This window comes from Melanerpes formicivorus, unplaced genomic scaffold (assembly GCF_026170545.1).
Source record: "Melanerpes formicivorus ecotype bairdi unplaced genomic scaffold, bMelFor1.0.p_v2 SCAF_26, whole genome shotgun sequence".
Taxonomy (NCBI): domain Eukaryota; kingdom Metazoa; phylum Chordata; class Aves; order Piciformes; family Picidae; genus Melanerpes; species Melanerpes formicivorus.
This window is the reverse complement of record NW_027142378.1, coordinates 11,240,556-11,260,586: the sequence shown is the minus strand read 5'-3', so window position 1 is coordinate 11,260,586 and position 20,031 is coordinate 11,240,556. Positions and strand designations below refer to the sequence as shown.

General features: G+C 47.8%; 1 protein-coding gene across 1 annotated transcript in view; it reads left to right on the top strand.

Moving 5' to 3' along the window:
* MSH2 (mutS homolog 2) overlaps nt 1-4,501 on the top strand; it is a 52,685-nt gene extending 48,184 nt beyond the window's left edge. The window contains exons 15-16 of the mRNA XM_068153678.1: nt 609-781; nt 4,082-4,501. Of these exons, the coding sequence (XP_068009779.1) occupies nt 609-781; nt 4,082-4,252 (344 nt within the window). The 3' untranslated portion in view covers nt 4,253-4,501. The remainder of the gene's footprint in view (nt 1-608; nt 782-4,081) is intronic.
* The last annotated feature ends 15,530 nt before the right edge of the window (nt 4,502-20,031 follow it).

Here is a 20,031-nt window from a genome sequence, read left to right as displayed (position 1 = left end):
AAGAGGTTTTCCTCCTCTTCTACTCTACCCTGATGAGGCCACATCTGGAATATTGTGTTCAGTTCTGGGCCTCTCAGGGTCAAGAAGAATCTCAGGGATCCACTTGAAAGAGTCTAGCACAGAGCCACAAAGATGCTGAAGGGAGTGGAACATCCTCCTGCTGAGGAAAGGCTGAGGGAGCTGAGGCTCTTTAGCTTGGAGAAGAGGAGCCTGAGGGGTGACCTTGTTCATGTTTATGAAGATGTGCAGGGCAGTGTCAGGAGGCTGGAGCCAGGCTCTGCTCAGTGATGTCCAATGCCAGGACAAGGGGCAGTAGGTGCAAGCTGGAGCATAGAAGATTCCATGTGAACATAAGGAAAAGCTTTTTAACTGTGAGGGTGAGAGAGCTCTGGAACAGACTGCCCAGGGGGGTTGTGGAGTCTCTTTCTCTGGAGACATTAAAAACCTGCCTGGATGTGTTCCTGTGTGACCTACTGTAGGTGATCCCTGCTCTGGCAGGGGGATTGGACTGGATGATCTTTTGAAGTCCCTTCCAACCCCTGACATTCTGTGATCCCTCTGTATTATCTCTTGAGAATTCTTTCTTGTTTTCTTTTCTCTGCCTCCAGGTGTTTGTGACCAGAGTTTTGGAATACATGTGGCAGAGCTGGCAGCTTTCCCAAAACATGTGATAGAAAGTGCAAGAGAGAAAGCATTGGAGCTGGAGGAGTTTCAAAACATTGGCAAGTCCATGAAATCTGAGGAAGAACCACCAGCCAAGAAATTCTGCAGAGAAAGAGAGGTTTGATATCAGGAATGTTTCATAAAATTCATGTAGTTGGCATAACCCTGGTAAAATAATTTAAGGGTTCTGATATCCCAAAGCTGGAGGGTAATTAACTGTAATTAGTATAGGCTGGGGACTGACCTCTTGGAAAGCAGTGAGGGGGGAAAGGACCTCGGGGTCTTAGTGGATGGAAGGTTGACCATGAGCCAGCAATGTGCTCTTGTGGCCACGAAGGCCAATGGCATCCTGGGGTAGATGAGAAGGGCTGTGGTCAGAGAGGTTCTCCCCCTCTACTCTGCCTTGGTGAGGCTGCATCTGAAACTGTGTCCAGTTCTGAGCCCCTCAGTTCAGGAAGGACCTCAGGGAACTGCCTGAAAGAGTCCAGTACAGAAACACAAAAACTTTTAGGGGAGTGGAACATCTTCCTTATGAGGAGAGCCTGAGGGAGCTGAGGCTTTTCAGCTTGGAGAGGAGGAGACTGAGAGGTGACCTCATTTATGTTGATAACTATGTAAAGGCTGAGTGCCCAGAGGCTGGAGCCAGCCTCTGCTCAGTGATGCCCAATGACAGAACCAGGGGCAGTGGGTGGAAGCTGAGGCATAGGAAGTTCCATGGAAACATGAGGAAGCATTTTTTCCCTGTGAGGGTGGAAGCAGGGCTGGAACAGGCTGCCCAGGGGGGTTGTGGAGTTATCTCTGGAGGTATTCAAAACCTTCCTGGATGTGCTCTGTGTGACCTGCCCTAGGTGATGCTGCTCTGGCAGGGGGCTTGGACTGGATGCTCCAGCCCCTAACATTCTGTGATTCTGTGAACCTCATTTTTCCATAACAAAATTGTTTAGCTGTGAAGTTTGTTAGGAGTGGGAAGGCTGTCCCAGTGATAGTGGGGTTTGCTTGTGCTTCATTTCAGCTTAACACAGGCAAGAATTCTACCTTAAAACATATTCCTGAGAATAAGACTTGTTCTTTTCTTTTCTTTAAGCTTGCTGTTTAGCAGTTGGTATGATGGACAGGCAATTGGAGTCATCCAGGGCAGCATGTCTCTAGCTGTCCTGTAGTGTTATTTATGCTGTGACCCAAGCCAGAATTGTGTGTTCATTGCTTTTGCTGGCTCATCACTCTGTATGCAGTGTTTCTTGGGGCTGAAGTTACAGCTCTTATTTTAATTGTTTAGATGATTTTTGGCTCTGTAGGTTGGGTTGCTCCTGTTTTTGCTGTCCCTTATTTGAGGGCTCATGGTCTTAAACTGGCATGGCAAAGACTTGGAAGAAATACAGCACAGTGTTTTATTCTTGGGCATTTCAGGAACACATACTATTTCATGCACTCTCTAGGCAGTAGAATGACATCCTTTTAGATGCCATGCACAGTCTGCCTTCCTTAACATCACAGACTCATAGAATGGTCCAGGCCAGAAGGGATCTCCAAAGGTCATCCAGTCTGACCTCCCCACAGTCTGCAGGGACATCCCCAACCAGATCAGGTTTCCCAGAGCCCTGTCGAGCCTCACCTTGAATATCTCCAGGGGTGGGGCCTCAACCACCTCCCTGGGCAACCTGTTCCTGTGTTCCACCACCCTCATAGTGAAGAACCTGTTCCTAACATCAATCTAAATCTGCTCTTCTCTAGTTTGCAGCCATTGCCCCTTGTCCTGTCACTGCAGGCCTCTGTAAACAGTCTCTCCCTATCCTTCCTGTAGTCCCTTTCAGGTACTGGAAGGCTGCTCCCTGGAGCCTTCTCTTCTCCAGGCTGCACACCCCCAGCTCCCTCAGCCTTTTGTTGCAGCAGAGGTGCTCCAAGCCCCTGAGCATTTTCATGGTCCTCTGGGCCCTCTCCATCAGGTCCGTGTCCTTTCTGTATTGAGGGCTCCAGACCTGTACACAGTACTCCAGATGGGGTCTCACCAGAGCAGAGCCAAGTGGCAGATTCACCTCTCTGGATCTGCTGGCCACACATCTTTTGATGCAGCCCAGGATGCCATTGGTGGTCTGGGCTCCAAGCTCACACTGCTCCTGCCCAGCTTGTCCATCAGCACCCCCAAATCCTTTTGCACAGGGCTGCTTCCTGACACCTCATCCCCAGGTCTGTATTGATAGTGAGGATCATGCTTAGAGGGAAGAGCGTGCTGTCAACATTTCCAAGTCCTTTGGAGACTCCTGCAGTGAAAGCATCCTGCATTAATCTTAAATGATAAAACCAAACTAAGGAAACTTTAGTGGAGTTCCAAAATGCAAAACTGCAGAGGACTAGACAATTTCTGTCCAATACTCTGGGCAAAGTTTCTGGTGCAGGGTGCCTGAATGCTGTTGATTGAAATGTTTCTTTTTGCTATTCAATTCAGATTGTTTAGAAGTTCCACTGTGCCTGTTTGTATAAAAGCATATGCATAAAGCTTAATTATCATCTGTTCTCCTTGGAGACAGGCACTCTTCAGTTGCTTGGTTACAATTTGTTCTTTCCTTTTGCATATTGAGATGTTGGGTTTGATTTACAATTCCTCCAAAAAGTAATTAGTTTGGGTAATGCAGCCTCTCTGCTGCTGCTGTCGCCAGCAACCTTCACCTGACTCTGGTCACACACTGGAGTGAAGTGTGGAACACGTTCAGGGGCTCTCAGTGTGAAGTATTGTTATTTCTCCTGATCAACTTGTGCTTTCTGCTGATGGACTTAAAGGGCAAAGAACTCCTGACACCAGTGTAAACTGGATTCATAGGATCACAGGGTTGTAGGTGTCGGAAGAGACCTCCAAAGATCATAGAGTTCAACCCTCTTCCACAGCAGGACCATACAAGCCGGCTCAGGTCACACAGGAACACATCCAGATGGGTCTTGGAAGTCTCCAGAGAAGGAGACTCCACAACCCCCCTGGGGAGGCTGTTCCAGTGTTCCATGACCCTCACAGAGAAGAAGCTCCTCCTCATGTGGAGGTGTAACCTTCTGTGCTGGAGTTTATATCCATTGCCCCCTGTCCTGTCCCAGGGTGCAAGTGAGCAGAGCCTGTCCCCTCCCTCCTGACCCCCAGCCCTCAGATATTTATAAACATTGATTAAATCTCCTCTCCAGAGGAAAAAGCTCCAGGGCTCTCAGCCTCTCCTCACAGGGCAGTGCTCCAGTCCCTCTAGAGGGACTCTTCTGTTGCTGGGAACATGACAGCAGGTGCCAGAGGAGCCAGGAGTTTGGCCTGCAGTGAGTTTCTTGGTGATGAATAATAGTTTGGTTCTTCGGGGAATTGGAAGAGAAATCCTCCTTGCAGGCTGAGCTGAACCTTTCTGTTGCTTTGTCTGTCGTCTTTTCTTCCCTTCTCCTCCCGTTTCAGAAAGGTGAGAAGATCATTCAGGATTTTCTTTGTCAAGTGAAAGCACTGCCCCTGCCAGAGATGTCAGAAGAAGCCATCAGAGCGAAGCTGCAGGAGCTGAGGAACGATGTGTTGGCCAAGAACAACAGCTTTGTGAACGAAATCATTTCCCGCAGGAAAGTGACTTCCTGAGAGGTGTAAGAACAGCCTGCAGCTCTCTTGTATGGCAAGAACTACCTTTTTTTGCCTTGTCTGGGAGCTTTAGGAGACTTGTACTGATTCATGTAGGCTTTTTTTTCCTCTTGGATTGTAGTTATTTCATTTCAAAACCAAAAAGCCCTCGTGAATAATGCTGAGCACGTTCTGTGCCCCATCCCTGCTTCTGCTGTGAGCTCTCTGTCCTTTTGGAAGTTTGCAATAAAATGCCTTTTTTTTCCAGTCTTGAGAGAATTCCTGACTCTACAAAGAAAACACACTCATCTGCCAGAGAAGGCATCCTAGGAAGTGTAACAGTTGAGATGGCAGAGAACTGGTACAGTGCATGCACAAAATCTTTGCCCCATACCCTGATTTTCTGTTGTTGTATGCTACAGCTACCTCAATTCAGCAAAGTTTTACTGCCTCCATCAGGGATAAAAAACCACAAAGGCATCTCATCCAAGGGGTTTGTCACCAAATTCTTGTATGTGGAGCTTGGGGTAGGGGGAGACTTTGTTTGTTGGCTGGGTGGTAATGCTTCAGTCATACACACCACAGGCCTGCTCTTCATGCCTGAGTGGTGGTAACTCTTGCATACTTTGGGTTTGTAATGTGAGCAGAGGCTGGGGGTGAGGTTACAGTTTAACTGGAGCCTTTGAGTTGGTCATGCTTTGTGAGAAAGAAAGAATGCATTGATTTGTATGTAATGTACTCCTTGCACTGGGACAGTTTGAAAGCATCCAGCTGCAAGTTTAGGTTCACCTGGAAATGCAGCACTGTTAATTGTAGCTCAAGAACTGCATCCAATTCCAAACTCCCCAGTTCAAGAAGGACAAGGAACTGCTGGAGAGAGTCCAGCAGAGGGCCACAGAGATGTTGAGGGGACTGGGACATCTGCCTTCTGAGGAAAGGCTGAAAGCTGGGGCTGTTTAGCCTGGAGAAGAGCAGACTGGGGGGAATCTCATTCATGCTGATCAGTAGCTAAAGAGGGTGAGTGTCAGAAGGATGGACCCAGGCTGCTCTTGGTGTCCAGTGACAGCACAAGGGGCAGTGGACACCAACAGGAGGCTCCACATAGACACAAGGAAACAATTCTGCACTTTGAGGGTGGCAGAGCACTGAAAGAGGGGGAAAAAAGTAAAGGCTTGTTTGAGAGGTTTGGGTTCTGTGTAACACCTTTTTGGTCTTTAAATTTGAATGCATCCTGCTTTAAAAAGCCAAAAATAGCCCTGCATTTACAACCAGCAGAGTTGGGTAGATGTGCTCAGTTGCTGTGTCTGGAGAAGTCTGTGAATGGAAAGATGTGTTACATAAAGTAATAATCTAGCTGGGTTTGCAGATTCCATTGGCTCAGGCAGGAGCCAGCCAAAACTACAGAACTGTACATGAAATGGACAAGGAGGATCCGTTTTAAAGGATCAGATAGTGCAGTGAGTCACAGCTTGTGTTGGATCAAATTGCCTAACTGTTGCTAGGAACAGGGCAGCCCTTGGAGGGGACTGGAAGGGCTGGTACCTGCAACCCCTTTGAGATGCCCTTTACTCATCTTCTGTCCCCACCTGTGGCAACAGGCATAAAAACATCAGTGGTCTCTCCCAGGGACATCTCTGGTTTGCTCTTGACCCTGTGTCAGCTTTTGGTGTCTACCTTGCCTTGCTGAGCTGCCACCTGCAAGAGGGAACACATTTTACTTGATTCCTGCTCTCATTCAGTACCTCTTGGCTGTTCTTTAAGTGTGCACTCTTTGCACCCTGGGTGTGGTGCCTCACCACACCGTGTCTGCAGTGTGCTGAGGAAAGGCTGGTTTTGTTTTGGAGTTGCAGTTGGAGGCTGCTCATTTGCCTGTCTCAGGGTGCCAGGAGTACTTGTGTGTGTTACTGCAGAGAGGGAGCATCCTGACTGGAGCAGCTCTGGGCAGCGTCTTCTCCTCTGTGCTTCAGAAAGGGAGTTATACATCTGCAGGAAGAAGGATTTGAGATTTTTTTATTCATGCCCTTGAATGCTCAAGGAAGAAAGGTGCAAGTTAATGGGATTTTAAAGACTCAGCTTATCAACTGTTTTCTCTTCTACACTTCTCTTCCCTCCCCTGCTGCTGTGGGATATGGGCAGGAGAGGATAAGGCATAGTTCAGTCTCCCTATGCCAGCGCTGCTTGCAGACTGGGTTCCAGGTAGTGTGATTTCATGTGAGCAGCAGGATGGCTATTCTTTGCTAGTTCCAATTTAGCTTTTCATCAGAAACCTACCTATGAGACAGGAACAATTCCAGAACTTGTCTGGTTCTTACAGAGCTGTGCCAAGGATGCACAGACTAGCAAAGCTTCAGAAGAAAACGTTGTAGCTGTTGAGGAGTGCTGAGGCCACTTACTGTCAGCCTTGAGTACAGACACAAGGTTTAATTTGCTTAGCTTAATGCAGGGGTAGTCTCCTCAGTCTGGGCTGTTGCTGTTCACCTGGAAGCAGACACAATCTAACACTGAAGGAATTGTTTCACTGTGGTGGTTTTGCTGCCCAGCTCTTAGTAATCAGGAGTTCAACCTACTCGTGTGCAGGAGAATCTGGTAGCCAGTCTGATGAGAAAATGCTGGCTTTACTTTTTGAGTTGTGGCCAAATGCAAGTGAGGTGCTTGGTGGTCAGCAGGCTCAAGCTGGAGCATTCAAGAGATGTAGCTCACAAATCTAGGGAGGGCAGCCTGCCAGCTCTGGGACTCTGAATATTCCTACTTGCAGCTGTGCAAGTTCCTCTCAAATAATAATGCAGTTCTGTGTCTCTCTTTCCTCCCCAGGAGATGAGGTAGCTTTGGAATCAGAAATATCAGGAATATGACTGAGATGAGTCCTTGCCTGTTGGCAGATGTGCAGAAGCTGGCTTGGGAAGACTTCCAGGCATCCAAGAGAACTTCAGATAGATCCTCCTGAGAAGCAGGCATGTTACTGGCCTGGGTTTTGTTGAACATAATGTCTTTGCCCTAGCTCCTAGTGGATGTAACTGGATGGAAAGCCACTCTGAGCAACTGGGAGTGCTTCTAGACTTCATTTTTCCAAATCTAGGGAAGCCTGTGGATTGTGTGAGCAGTTTGCCCTTGCCTGGTGCAAGGATGGGATGACAGTTTAAACTGGTTTCCATGGCATGTAATGAGTTCTCAAATACATGACCAACACCTAGGCTGATACATTTCCACAGCTCCCAGGCAGTGTGACAATTGGCCTTCCTGTTCTGCAGTGTGACAGGTTTATTTGAAACATCAAGGCAGAGCAGTTGCTGCTCTGCATCCAAAGTAGCATGAGGACATGCACTGAATGCTTTGGACCTTGCTGACTTGGGAACAAAGGAAAACAAGTGGCCATAGGAGCCCGAAACCTTAAAAGACAGTGGGAGAGATGCTGTTGTCTGTGGGGTGCTGTAGCCCTGGCAGACATGACTTGTCTCTTGATGCTGTCTGCTTGCTGAAAAAACTTTGTCTGAAGTTGTCTCTCAGATGTGTTTATTCCTCTCCTAGCTTTGCAGCCACCCTTCCCAGCCTTTTGCCTTTCCTTTCCCTACCCCTGTCAGCTCTCTGCACTCCTAGACACAAGGGAGCACCTTACCTTGCCTTGTTTTGTCTGTGTTTCTTTCACCTATCAACAGTGGGTTTTATCCTTTACCTGGCTTAGGATGTGGACAGACATATCCCAACATGTGCTGCTTTGCTAGTCCAGTTGAGAGTGTGCAATCTCCCACTGTGGAAGAGGGAAGTGACAATTTCCAATCACTCTCAGTGGCAGTCAGGACTTACCTTCCTGATGTGGTGTTCCCTCCTGCCTGGACCATCAGCTAAAGGAAACAACAGCAAAGCAGCTGGCAGATGGTGCTTGTTCCAGCAGCTGGAGTGAGGAATGCTTTTGTAGAGGCAAGCAAATGGATTTGCTTTTTTGCTGTTGTGGGAAAAGCTATCTTGGCACCTGGGTTGAGCTGCTGACTGCTTGTGGCACTTTCTGTAAGGGTGTAATGGCTCTGTCCTTGTAGAGCTGTGATACACAAGGTGAGCCAAGGGAGTTAAATAGCCAGTGCTTATGAGAACATTTCCCTTGCTGACCCACATGGTCCTGCTGCGTACTGCAAAGCCACTGTTCCTGTGAGGGTCACTGTGGGCTTTGGCAGCAGGCCTGCTTCCCACAGCAAACAGCAGAGCTTTAGCCCCAGCAGGGAGGGCTGTAGCAGATTCCACTGACAATTTGGTTCCATCTCCAAGTGGCTGCTGGGGCCACGCAGGGAGGGCGACAAAAACCTGGGCTGTGCTCCTGAAGAGTATCTGTGCCTGCCTGAAGCTGCTGGTTTGCACCTTGAGGGATGTGGATTCTCTTCAGGTTGAGAATTTGAAACAATATCTTGGCTTCTCTTGTACTCAGTCTTTGTTTTGTGTAGAAAGCATGGAATTCTGCCACCCTGCTCTTGTGAGACCCCACCTGTGTTCAGCTCAGGAGATCCCAATACAACAAGAAGGACATGGAGAGGGTCCAGAGGAGGGCCATAGAGATCATCAGAGGACTGGAGCACCTCTCCAAAGAACAATGGATGAGGAAGTTTGGTCTATTGAATCTGGAGAAGAAAAGGCTGCAGGGAGATCTTACACCAGCCATGCAGGGGACTACAGGAAAGGTGGGGAGGGGCTTTAATACCCAGCCTAAACCTCTCCTGGTGCAACTTGAGGCCATTTCTTCTCATCCTATCACTATAAAACACTTGTATGGCTTACTAGGTTGCTTTGAAATCTTCTGAGGGGGAAGCATTGTCTCCTGAGAACTCTGCTGATGGTGAAGTCAGAGGACAGATGGTGCTGTGTGTCTCCCACAGGACCCCAGCTTTGCCTCTGCTGTACTGGGGCAGGCAGGTCCACGTGCAGGCCAGTAGAGCAGAGCTAAACTGGCTCTGGCAGGCCCAAGTGTAATTCCCAGTTCTCTGATATATGGTTTCACCTATTTTTAATACATTGAAGCACTTTGGTAGTCTCCCACACACACTTCCTCCTCACCCCCCAGGAAGGAAATCAGTGTGCAAAAGGAGACTCTTGGCCCCTTCTCTGTGCTTCAGGGGCTGGATTTCAAGCATGATATATTCCAGTGCAGCACTCCCTGTGAGCAGGCTGCAGTGCTGTTTGTCTTTCTGCTGCAGAGAGAAGCAAGGCTAGCTCTCAGTACTCCCTCTTGTAAGAGCTGTGCTCATCCTCTGCAAGTTGGAGGAGCTGCATTAGGTAAACATGGTTTTTTCCCTCAGAGATTCACTGCCTGTTGATTTGGCCCATGGATCTCTGCTGTTGTGTCCTCAATGGTTTCATCTGTGTCCCTCTCCTGTAGTTGGTACACAAAAGTGTGCTTTTCTTCCAGGAGAGCTTTGGAAGATGATGAACTCATTTGTATCACAAAGTTCAGGTTTCCTGATCATTGCTGTTGTTCTAAGAGATTCATTCCAGCCATGCAGTGAGAACTGGCTGCTATCAGTGACTAGATCATAGGAGCATGGAATGGCTTGAGATGGAAGGGACCTTAAAAGATCATCTAATTCCAACCCCTTTCTAGAAAGGCAATTGGGGAAGGTTTAAGCTTGAGGTGATGTTTGGAATAGGCAACTTCTGTGTTCCCTCAGTGGGTGGCTTAGAAAGGAAAGCTGGCAGGAAACCTTTGGTATTTTAGGAGACTTGTGTGGCCTGTTAAAATCACTTAGAATCATCTGTTAGGATGTGATACTAATATAACCCTGGCAGTATGCTGAGTGCTTATGTAAGCTTAGAATGAATGCCTCCTCCTGTTTAGCTTACATTGACCAAGAGGCAGGAAACACTTGGGAAAATTCATACATCTATAAATATTAGGAAAAAAACCACAAGCCATAGATCAAAAATGTATTAAATCCACATTTCCAGGGGTGTGTTTCTGAAAACAGTGTCTTTTCCCACTCTTCTGTGCCCTCCTGGCAGGCCATGATAAAAACAGAGGGGAAGAGGACAGGGTATGGTGAGTAAGGATGAGCCCATGTGACAGAGCATGACTCGGGCTGGGGTTCATCAGGCTCTGCTTGTAGCTGTTTGAGGGACCAGCCAGAAACCATCCTCATGGAAATAACATTTCTCAGCTTTGGTGTGCCTCAAAAATCAGCAGTTCCCATTTTGAAATTGTCTTCAGGGATGGGGCCCCAACCACCTCCCCAGGCAACCTGTTCCACCACTCTCGTGGTAAAGAACTTGTTCCTAACATCCAGTCTAAATCTCTAGTTTGAAGCCATTGCCCCTCACCCTGTCACTGCAAGCCTTTGTGTAGCCCCCCTTCAGGTACTGGAAGGCTGCTATTGATGGGGCTCTGAGCAACCTGATCTAGTTGGGGATGTCCCTGCATACTGTGGGGCTGCTTGCACCAGACTTCTAGAGGACCCTTCCAACCCAGTGATTCTGTGATTCTAGCAGCACCAGGAGTGGGAGCTGTGGGGATAGTGCCTGCTGCTGAGCCAAAGGGCTGATGGAGAGAGCTGCTGTGAGCAGTGTTACACCAAACAGCAGGCTCCTGCCAACACACACCCCTCCTTCTCCCTTGTCAGACAAAGACAATTTCTTTAAAACCCTTTAATCAAATGATATCCTTTAAAAAAGCAGTTCCCAAGTCTCCTCTGCTGGAGATGTTTTGTATTTATCTGCTTGAAGGGCATCCAGAAGCACTTCTCTGTGCACCAGTGCCAGACCATATTCTGCTTGCAAATTGAATGGATGTTGGTAGTATCTGGATGCTGCCCCAGGGCTGGTGATGGAACTGAGCTGGTGCTGCCCCTGGTCTGGGGAGCATTTGGACTTCTTAGACTTGAGAGCCCTCCAGAGGGCCCTGTGGCACTGCAGGTAATGCAGCTACTCAGGAACCAGCTTGCAAAGGAGACCTGAGCACCATGGTGGCACCTGTTGCCCTGCTCAAAGAGTGAGGAAGTGGCAGTGACTCCCCTTCCCTCGATGTATTTAAAAGCTCTCTAGATATGGTGCTCAAGGAGGTGGTGTAGTAGTGGCCCTGATAGAGCTGGAAAATGGTTGGACTTGATGATCTTAGAGGTCTTTTCCAGCTGTGGTGATTCTGTGATTCAGGATCTGGGTCCTGAGGTGGTCTGCAGGTCTGATCAAAGTGCATTCTGTCCAGAGAAGGGGAACAAAGCTGGTGGAGAGCCTTGAATGTAAGTCTTATGAGGAACAGATGAGGGAACTGGGGTTGCTTACTGCAGAGAAAAGGAGGTTCTGGGGAGACCTCATCACCCTCTACAGCTACCTGAGAGGAGGTTGGAGCCAGGTGGGGGTTGGTCTCTTCTCTCATGCCACAAGTGACAGGACAATTGGAAACAACCTCAAGTTGTGCCAGGGGAGGTTCAGGTTGGATGTTAGGAACAGTTTCTTCTCAGAAAGGGTTCTCAGGCATTGGAACAGGCTGCCCAAGGAGGTGTTGGAGTTATTATTCCTGGGGGTAATGAAAAGTCATGGGGATGTGGTGCTGAGGGACATGGTTTAGTGGCAGTGGCTTAGCAATAGTGGTGGATTGTGAGCTCTAGGTGAGCAGTTGGCTGTGATGATCTCAAAGGTCTCTTCCAAGCTCAACAGTTCTATGGCTGCATGGTTCTGTTGGCTGGCTGCCCCAGCCTTCAGCACCACTGCTGGAAAGCAAGCAAAAGCACCCAACACATGGAAGCAACATTTTGCACTGGTGACTTTTCCACCTGCTTTGGCAAATAAATCAGTGTGCTCTGACAGGAATGTGCTTAACACATTTCTGGGGGCTTCCAGCAGTGTCTGTTTGTGTCCCTGGATTTCTCTATTACCTCAGGTCTTTTTGGAGGTGAAACCAGCCAAAAAACCCAACCCCAAAGCAGCAAAACCCAGCAACAAAAATCCCACCAAAGAGTGACCAACCTCTCCTGGTTGTTTTCACGTGGACTTTTGAAGCAATATTTTTGCAGCTCAGCAATGTAGATCAAAAAGCTTTCAGACTGCCATGTGATAGCCAGAAAAAGCCGTCTGGAGTTAGCTCATGGACTTTTGGATGCTTAGGTACAAAGCAGAAATAAATAATTCTTAGGCTGGCTTTCTAAATTGCTGAGATGCAGCTGTCTTCTCTCTGGCAATTGCAGAACCAAGAGGCAGGCTTTTTTTAGACTGCTCTGACAACCCAGTGTTTGGTTAAAATCCCGCTGGGCTGAGCTGCTTTCTGACTCCTGCTTCAGGGAGCACTTGGCCCTGTCAGCTTTATCCATGGCAACATCTGCTTTCAGCTCCTTCATTTGCCTTTAATAATCCTCTGAAGGTGTCAGTGCTGTGGCCTGGTGTCCACCTTTGCCAGCTTTGCCTGTGTGTCCTGGTTTGAGCTGCCACAGAACTAATCCTGACTTCTCAGCTCAGTCTCTTCTCAGTGACTTCACTTGCTGAAGTTCACAGCATGTTTTCACAGACACTGTCTGATCTAGTAGTGAGAGCACAACTTACACAGTTAGTACCAAGATTTGGTATACAGTCCAAGGCCACTGCTAAATCTTGTGTGCCACACTGGGGGTGCAGAACATCAAAGGCTGCACCTGCAGCAAGAAGCAGACAGGAGAGGTGACCCTAAACTGGCCAACAAGGGATTCCTCCCCATGGATGTCATATTCAGTATAAAGCTTGAAGGATCACCAGGGTCAAGCCTCCTCTTTTCTTCAGTGTCTGAGGAGGACTCTGTCCCTTCTTCCTTCAATCCCAATCTGTGTTCCTGAATCTGGTTCCCATCTGGTGCTCAGTTCAGTCTGGGACTTCTGCCACAGTACCAGTGGTGACAGTGACTAATTGCCATCAGGGATTGTTTGGTTTGATACTGGGTTTGTATCTATTTCATTTTATTGTTGTTGTTTTCATAAAGCTGCTGTAGTTTTCTTTCCCAACCCATCAGTCTCCCTTATTCCCTTTCTCTTCCCTTTGGGAAGGCAGAGGGATTTGTGGAGATCCTCTGTCACTCATTTGGTGGCTGGGCCAGGCCTGCCCTTGCCACTGTGCAAGAGGGTGGTTGGTTTGGTGAAAGTTTAGGAGAACACTGAATACTCTCCATTGGTGTTGGAGCCAAGGTGCTCAGGGTTTGTAAAGTTGAGACTTTCTCTCATCCTCTTCTGGAGAAACCACATAGGAAAACGTACTGCCTACAGCCTTGGTCTGGGGCTCGAGGTTCTGCTGTGCCATTCCAGACAAGTGCTTGACTCTTTGGTGTCTGAGTTCCTGTGTAGAATCAGTTAGGCTGGAAAAGACCATGAAGATCATCAGGTAATATATATGAAATGAGGATGCCAAAGGCTTGAGGATAAGGTCACAGGATGGTTGGAAATCACAGGCAATAGAAGTACTACTGGTGACAGAAGGGAGCAAAGCTGAGTGTCTCATTCAGCCATGGGCTCCTCTTTACTGAGAGTGCTGAGGGGTCAGAAAGAAGGTGAATGCATTCCAGCTGGAAACAGCCTCTGAAAATGATCCTGGATGCTTCATTTTAATGCTTTCTCTAAAGGGCTGTGGGTGCAGCCTCTAACTGCCTATAATCCATTTTTATTAGAAGGTAATTTCTGCTTAAACTGCCTTGCACATCTCAGGGATATGCTAACATTTGCCATCACCTTTTAGATCCACAGAGGGGGATTTCATTTCCTCTCTAATAGCACAACTGCTGCTCATGAGGGGTTGCTTAATTATTGCTATATTTTGGGAAATGAAAGGGGGAAAAGTAAGTTTTACTTGCAGTCATGAAGAGCAAGGAGCCTGCATCACTACATGGATCTGCACAATCTTAGCCAAAATGGGTTTGTGTCTTTGGAGCTGCTGATGGGCTTTGCCTGATTTGCAGAGGTTTCAGGAGAGTGACTGAGGAATTGCTTTGCTTTTACCTTGCCTGTCCACTAATGAGACACAGACTGTTGGAGCTCCTGCCATAGACACATCTCTAGCCAGGAGCACAGGAGAAGACTTAAGATCATGCCTGACCAGGGAGCTAGTCTTGGACTTGGGGGGAGCAAAAGCACATGGAAAGAGCAAAGCAACCCCTTCACATCACCCCAGAGGAGTCCTCTCCCCCCACCCTTTCTATTGATTGCATAACTTATTTTGTCCTGTCATTAAAGTGTGACCAGCAGGACAAGTGAGGCAATTCTGCCCCTCTATTCTCTCCTAAGGTCCAACCTGGAGCACTGCATCCAGCTCTGGGGACCCCAGTACAGAAAGGACATTGAACTGTTGGAGTGGGTCCAGAGAAGGGCCACAAAGGTGATCAGAGGGCTGGAGCACTTCCCCTCTGGGGCCTGGCTGAGAGAGCTGGGGCTGTTCAGCCTGGAGAAGAGAAGGCTGAACAGCCCCAGGTAGTTACAAATACCTGGAGGGTGGGTATCAAGAAGGTGGTGCCAGACTCTTTCCCTGGTGCCCAGGCATAGGACAAGGGGCACTGGGCACAAAGTGGAATACAGGAACCTCCCCCTCAACACGAGGAAAAACTTCTTCCCTGTGAGGGTGCTGGAGCACTGGAGCAGGCTGCCCTGAGAGGTTGTGGAGTCTCCTTCTCTGGAGACTTTCAACCCCTACCTGGATGTGCTCCTCTATGACCTGCCCTGTGTGATCCTGCTGTGGCAGAGCGTTTCAACTAGATGATCTCCAGGGGTCCCTTCCTACCACCCCTTCTTTCTCCTGGGTTGCAGGGGCAGCAGCAGCCTGCAAGTCACTGCAGCAGTGTAGATGTGATTAGAGACGCTCAAATGTTAATAAATCTCCAAATGAAGGGTTTCATCACAGCCTGAGAAGCTTCCCACATGCCCCACTTTGCCTGCCTGCAGGGTGACAATCTAAATATAAAGCTGGCTCTTTTGTGGTGGGTTTTTTTTGAACAAGGGCTTTCAGGCACATATGCACAGCTTCAGCTGACTTTCCAAAGGAGTCTGTGGGAACAGCTGATGGCAAAATTAAGTTCTGTGTTTCCTGTGGGAGTTGGTTTCCTATGAAAACTGTAAAGGCCTTGTTTCCCTGGCGCTCCGCTCGCTTCCAACCTGTACACTCCTCGCAGGGTAGGAACGGTGCTCTTTGGTTACCCCCAGAGATGAGGGGTTGGCCTCTGAAGGGATGGGTTGGAGAGGAAGGTGAGGGTGGGATTTATTTTTAGAGCCAGTGTGAGGATCAGCTCAGCTGAGGAGGTTTTTGTCACCTGTTCCAGCAGGTCACAAGTTCACACGCTGCTTTGAAATGAGCTTGGAGGAATGGAGTGCTGGGAAGGAAGCAGGCAGAGGAATAAATGGGGTAAGAGATCAATTAAAGTGGATAAAAGCAGAGAGAGGGACACAGACACAAATAGGGAACGTGGTGAGGGCTTTAATGACTTCTGCAGCACATTTCAAAGGTATTTCCAGGTCAAACCTTTTTAGGCTCACTCATTCAAACAGCCTCCTTTCTACCAAAGTGGGTGCTTACAGGAGTAGGGGGAGCTGGGTTTTAACCTTTATGTAATCCTCCTTGGCATAGAATCACAAAATGAAAAGAATCTTAAAGATCATCTAGTTCCAATCCCCTGCAGGGGCACCTCTCACTGGACCCAAGTTGCTCAAAGCCTCATGTAGCCTGCTTTTAAACTCTTCCAGGGATGAGATGTGCACATGTCTCTGGACAACCCATACCAATGTCTCACACCCTCATAGTAAATAGCTGCTTCTTAATGTCCAATCTAAATCTACCCTGCTGCAGTTCACAACTGCTGCTCTTAGCACTTCCAGGATGAGGCATCCACAGCTTTCTCTGGGCAAATATCTATGTAATAGATGCACAAAATGCACTCTCTGGACAGGTTATACATTTGTGAAGAAGGTGATTTGATCCTGACAAGAGGTGGAAGGAGAAACTCAGACCTAGAAAGATGCAATAGCAGTCATCGTAATCTAGTGACATTTGCAGCTCCCTGGCTGGAATCACTGCAAAGTGTAAGGCATCATTAAATCCCAAATCACACTGCAGAAGGTCTAATGAACCATCTGTAAGTGCCTCATCATGCACCTATCAACCCTCCTGTGGGGTTTTATCCAGTGACCTCACTCCTCTTGAACTTCAGGCCATGCCTGCTGTGTCTCGCTAAGCTGGGAGCAGGACTGGGGTGTCCAAAATGCCACTGTGTGCTCATTGTTGGGGGTGCTGGAAAGGAGGGAAGCCAGCACAGCACACTGGTGACATGCCAGTGGATAGAGCTGGACATCCCACAGTGAACAGCAATCTCTTCCCATCATCTAACCACCCCCTGGCACAAAGGTTTAAGACTGCAGAGTACAGCCAGCACTGCCTGGGCCTCTCTCTTCCCATCTAAATTCCATAATACAGTGCTTTCCTCTGCCTGGATGTTGTCCTGTGCAACTTGCTGTAAGTGAAGCTGCTCTGGCAGGAGGTTGAACTAGATGAGCTCCAGAGGTCCCTTCCAGCCTCAATCTTTCTGTGTGAGCCAGTACCAGTACACACATGAGATAAGAACCCAGTGACACATACAGGGTTTTGAGGCAGCTCCATCATCACTGTAATTTAAATGCCTTGTAGTGTAGCATAAGGAAAGTGCAAATACAAAGGCAGCCCTCATGAGAGAGATGGATCCTGCTGCAGTGAAGTGGATTAAGGGCTGCTTTTGCACTCCTGACTGTGGAAGGGGTTTTGAGGGGCTGGAGGCAGGTGCATGACATGGCTGGGTACTGGCACCCCTGTGTCTGCTCTTAGAAGGGTCACCAAGGTTCTGAACCAAACAGCCCAGGTTTACCAGAGGACAGCGTGAATGAGCTCTCTACCAGCAGCAGAAACAAGGGAAGGCATCTCCCAGAGAGCTGATTGACTTCTTCCACCTCCTGATATGCACCAAGAAGAGATGTTTTCAGAGTGGCCTTTTGGGATGAGCCACTTGAGAGATCCCAGGAGCTGTCAATGCTGCCCTTCCAGGTGAGTTTTCACTTCTAATTTGCCTTGCTGCCTTCTTGGACAGCAGAGCACAGTACCTTTTTTCTTCCCCCATTAGAAAATGGGCTGGGATAGCTGGTGGTTCCTCTGAACCAAATAGCAGGAATGTGCTAGAGCAGTAACATCAAAATGGAGCAGTAAAAAGTGCAACTGTAATTGAAAACCCTAACAAAAAATCTATTTCCTGTACATAGGAGTGGTCTACAGAGCAGCAGGGGTTTCCACCCCATACTCTGTGGTAGAGAACTTCGTGGTTGGAATTCTGAAGAAAGAGAAACATTGGGAAAATCCTAACTTCTTTGAAGGAAACCCAGAATAAATCCCAGGGGAGTTGGTACTCCAAGCCTCAGTATCTTTGAGGACACCTAGGCTCAGTGCTGAACAGCAAACAGCTTCCCCCTCTCCTTTGCTCCCTGGCTCAGTTTAACTTCTGTGGCTGCATCTCTTCAGCCCTTTCTGCTGGGAAAATAATTTGTGTGAGTTTTGGCAAGCAGGGGCTGTCAAAGCAGCCCTCACAGGTGGTGTGTCTGGCTGGGATGCCACAGAGCAGCTGCCATTTAAGCTCTCTGCTGGGGCTTGTTTTGATTAGGCAAGGAGATGGGGGACAGCAGCATGGGCTCTGGCTGGGTTTCTAAACCAGCAAAGTTTGAGCTGTGGTTCCTGGTGGCAAGATGAGCAAGCCTCCACGTTTGCTGCAGTGACATTTCTCTTGCCTGCAGTGTGATTGATTTTTTTTTAAAGTGCCTCTCTACTCAATACCACAATGTCCAAGATATTATCTAACTCCTTTTGGACAGATGGATCCTATTGATCTGAAGAGGGGCTGGGAGAGTGGATATGTAGGCAATCCCTTGTAACTGTTTACACAGCAAACAGTTTCCATCTGCTCTCTGTTTTACTGTAAAGCCAAGGATCAGTCAGCTGCAGGCTTTAGTAGATGACCACCATGTACATTGGGTTCCACTAGCTTTTATCCTCCCCAGTTCTGCTCTACCATACAGAGTTTGGTCAGCAGCTAAGGGCTTCTAGAGCCTCCCCTTACAACTTCATGGTCTCCCAGCCACACGCTTCAGAGAGGCCTCTGCCTTGCCCCTCCTCTCCTCCCCCCCATGCTTTGAAGAAGACTTCCATACACATCCCAGGCAAGAATTTTTCTCCTGTTTATTTCAAAAGTCTTTTGTAATAGCTTCATTGCAACAATCCAAGTGTCACCTGGAATTGGACATCCTCCCAGATGTACAGAATTAATGTCATGTATCACAGCATTAAAAACACACAGGAATGTTCCCCGAACATCATCATTACCTCCATGTCCTCTGCCAGCACCTCTGCAAGGCAGCTGCACATCAGCCATCTCTGCCTCTTGTGTCCCTAACCCTGCTTCCATGAATGAAGGGATTCCAAGGCCAAAAGAGCCATTTGCTTTGTTTTGTTTTCTTTGCAAACTGTATAGAAACATGATCTGGATTTAATTTGCTTTGGTTATGGCTTTTAGTCCTCTTCATTCAAAGATTTTACAGTGGAAGAATCCTGAGCTGACATCAGAAATGGGACCAGTTCATTAAAAGCACTCACAATTATGGCACGTGTTGGAGGCACAGGTCCTGTCAACCCCAGAATGAAGCTTTTGAAAGAGTGTCATTTGGTTAAAGAGTTTTCCCTCTTGACATTTGTCCCAGTTTAATGGTCTGCTAGGAAGCATCATCTGAAAGGGAACAAAAAAAATCTTATCTTTTCTAATTGGTGACTTACAGGAACTGAGGCTTCAGCATTTCACTCCATGCACAAGTGAAACTGTGCTGGAAAAATACATGCAGCTCCTTGTGACTTCTCCCAGGCATTTCAAAGTCATAACTTCTATGTAACAAGGCTGTTTACTACCTGCAGTTCAACCAAGTTACTCCAGATTCAGGGAAGAGCAGCATTTGCTTCCAAGAGCCTACCAGCTCTTTTGGCTTACTTAGGTAATTTCTTTATTCTCCAGCTCTTTGGAATATGTTGAACGATGCCAGGCACTAGAACCTGCCACAGCTATTTCTGGCCAGAAAAATAGCTTGCTTTTTTTCTGATGAATGCTCAGCTGAAATTCTTCTTGGTTGTTACAGCTGTCCCTGGCTAAAACTTACATTCACCAATGGCCCTAAAAAGCTTGTGTGAGACTTGCAGCCAGCCCTTGATTTCAGTTCTGATGATAAGAAATGTTCCTAACGATGTAGAAACAGCTGCAGAAACGTGTTTGGAAAGTGCCATTTTTGGTGCTGCAGCTGTTTGCAGGCCAATATCCAGCATCCCTAACATCCAGCTGATGCTCTCCTGGACCTGAATGTCTTCCAGTGCTAGGAAAGCAGCTGGCTGCTACAGAGAGAAGCTGCTCTGCTCACAGCTTTTGCACATGAAATCATTACTGTCTAATTTAGGATTATTTGGCTTTCCTGACACATTTTCTGGGGTTTGGTGTGTTGGGTTTTTTTTGGGTGGTGGGGGTTTTTTGGGGGGGTTGCTGGTTAGTTTTTGTTTGGTTTTGTTTTCTTTCTTTTTTTCCTTTAATAACCATGACCACTGAAGGTCAGCTGTTTATTAGATTGAAAGATCAGTGCAGGGAAACTGAAAAGCATGACATCTTGTGTGTAGGCTGTGAATAATAGGCAACCCTCTTTTGATCATTAAACCAGAAAATGCTCTCTATTTTTTCTGGTGGTTTCAGCCCATTAAGAAGGCAGCCCTTTAAGAAGGCTTTCCTGGCAGCACATTCCCTGCTGCAAACCAGGACCTGGTGATGGGATGGATCCCAAGCTGGGGGAGGC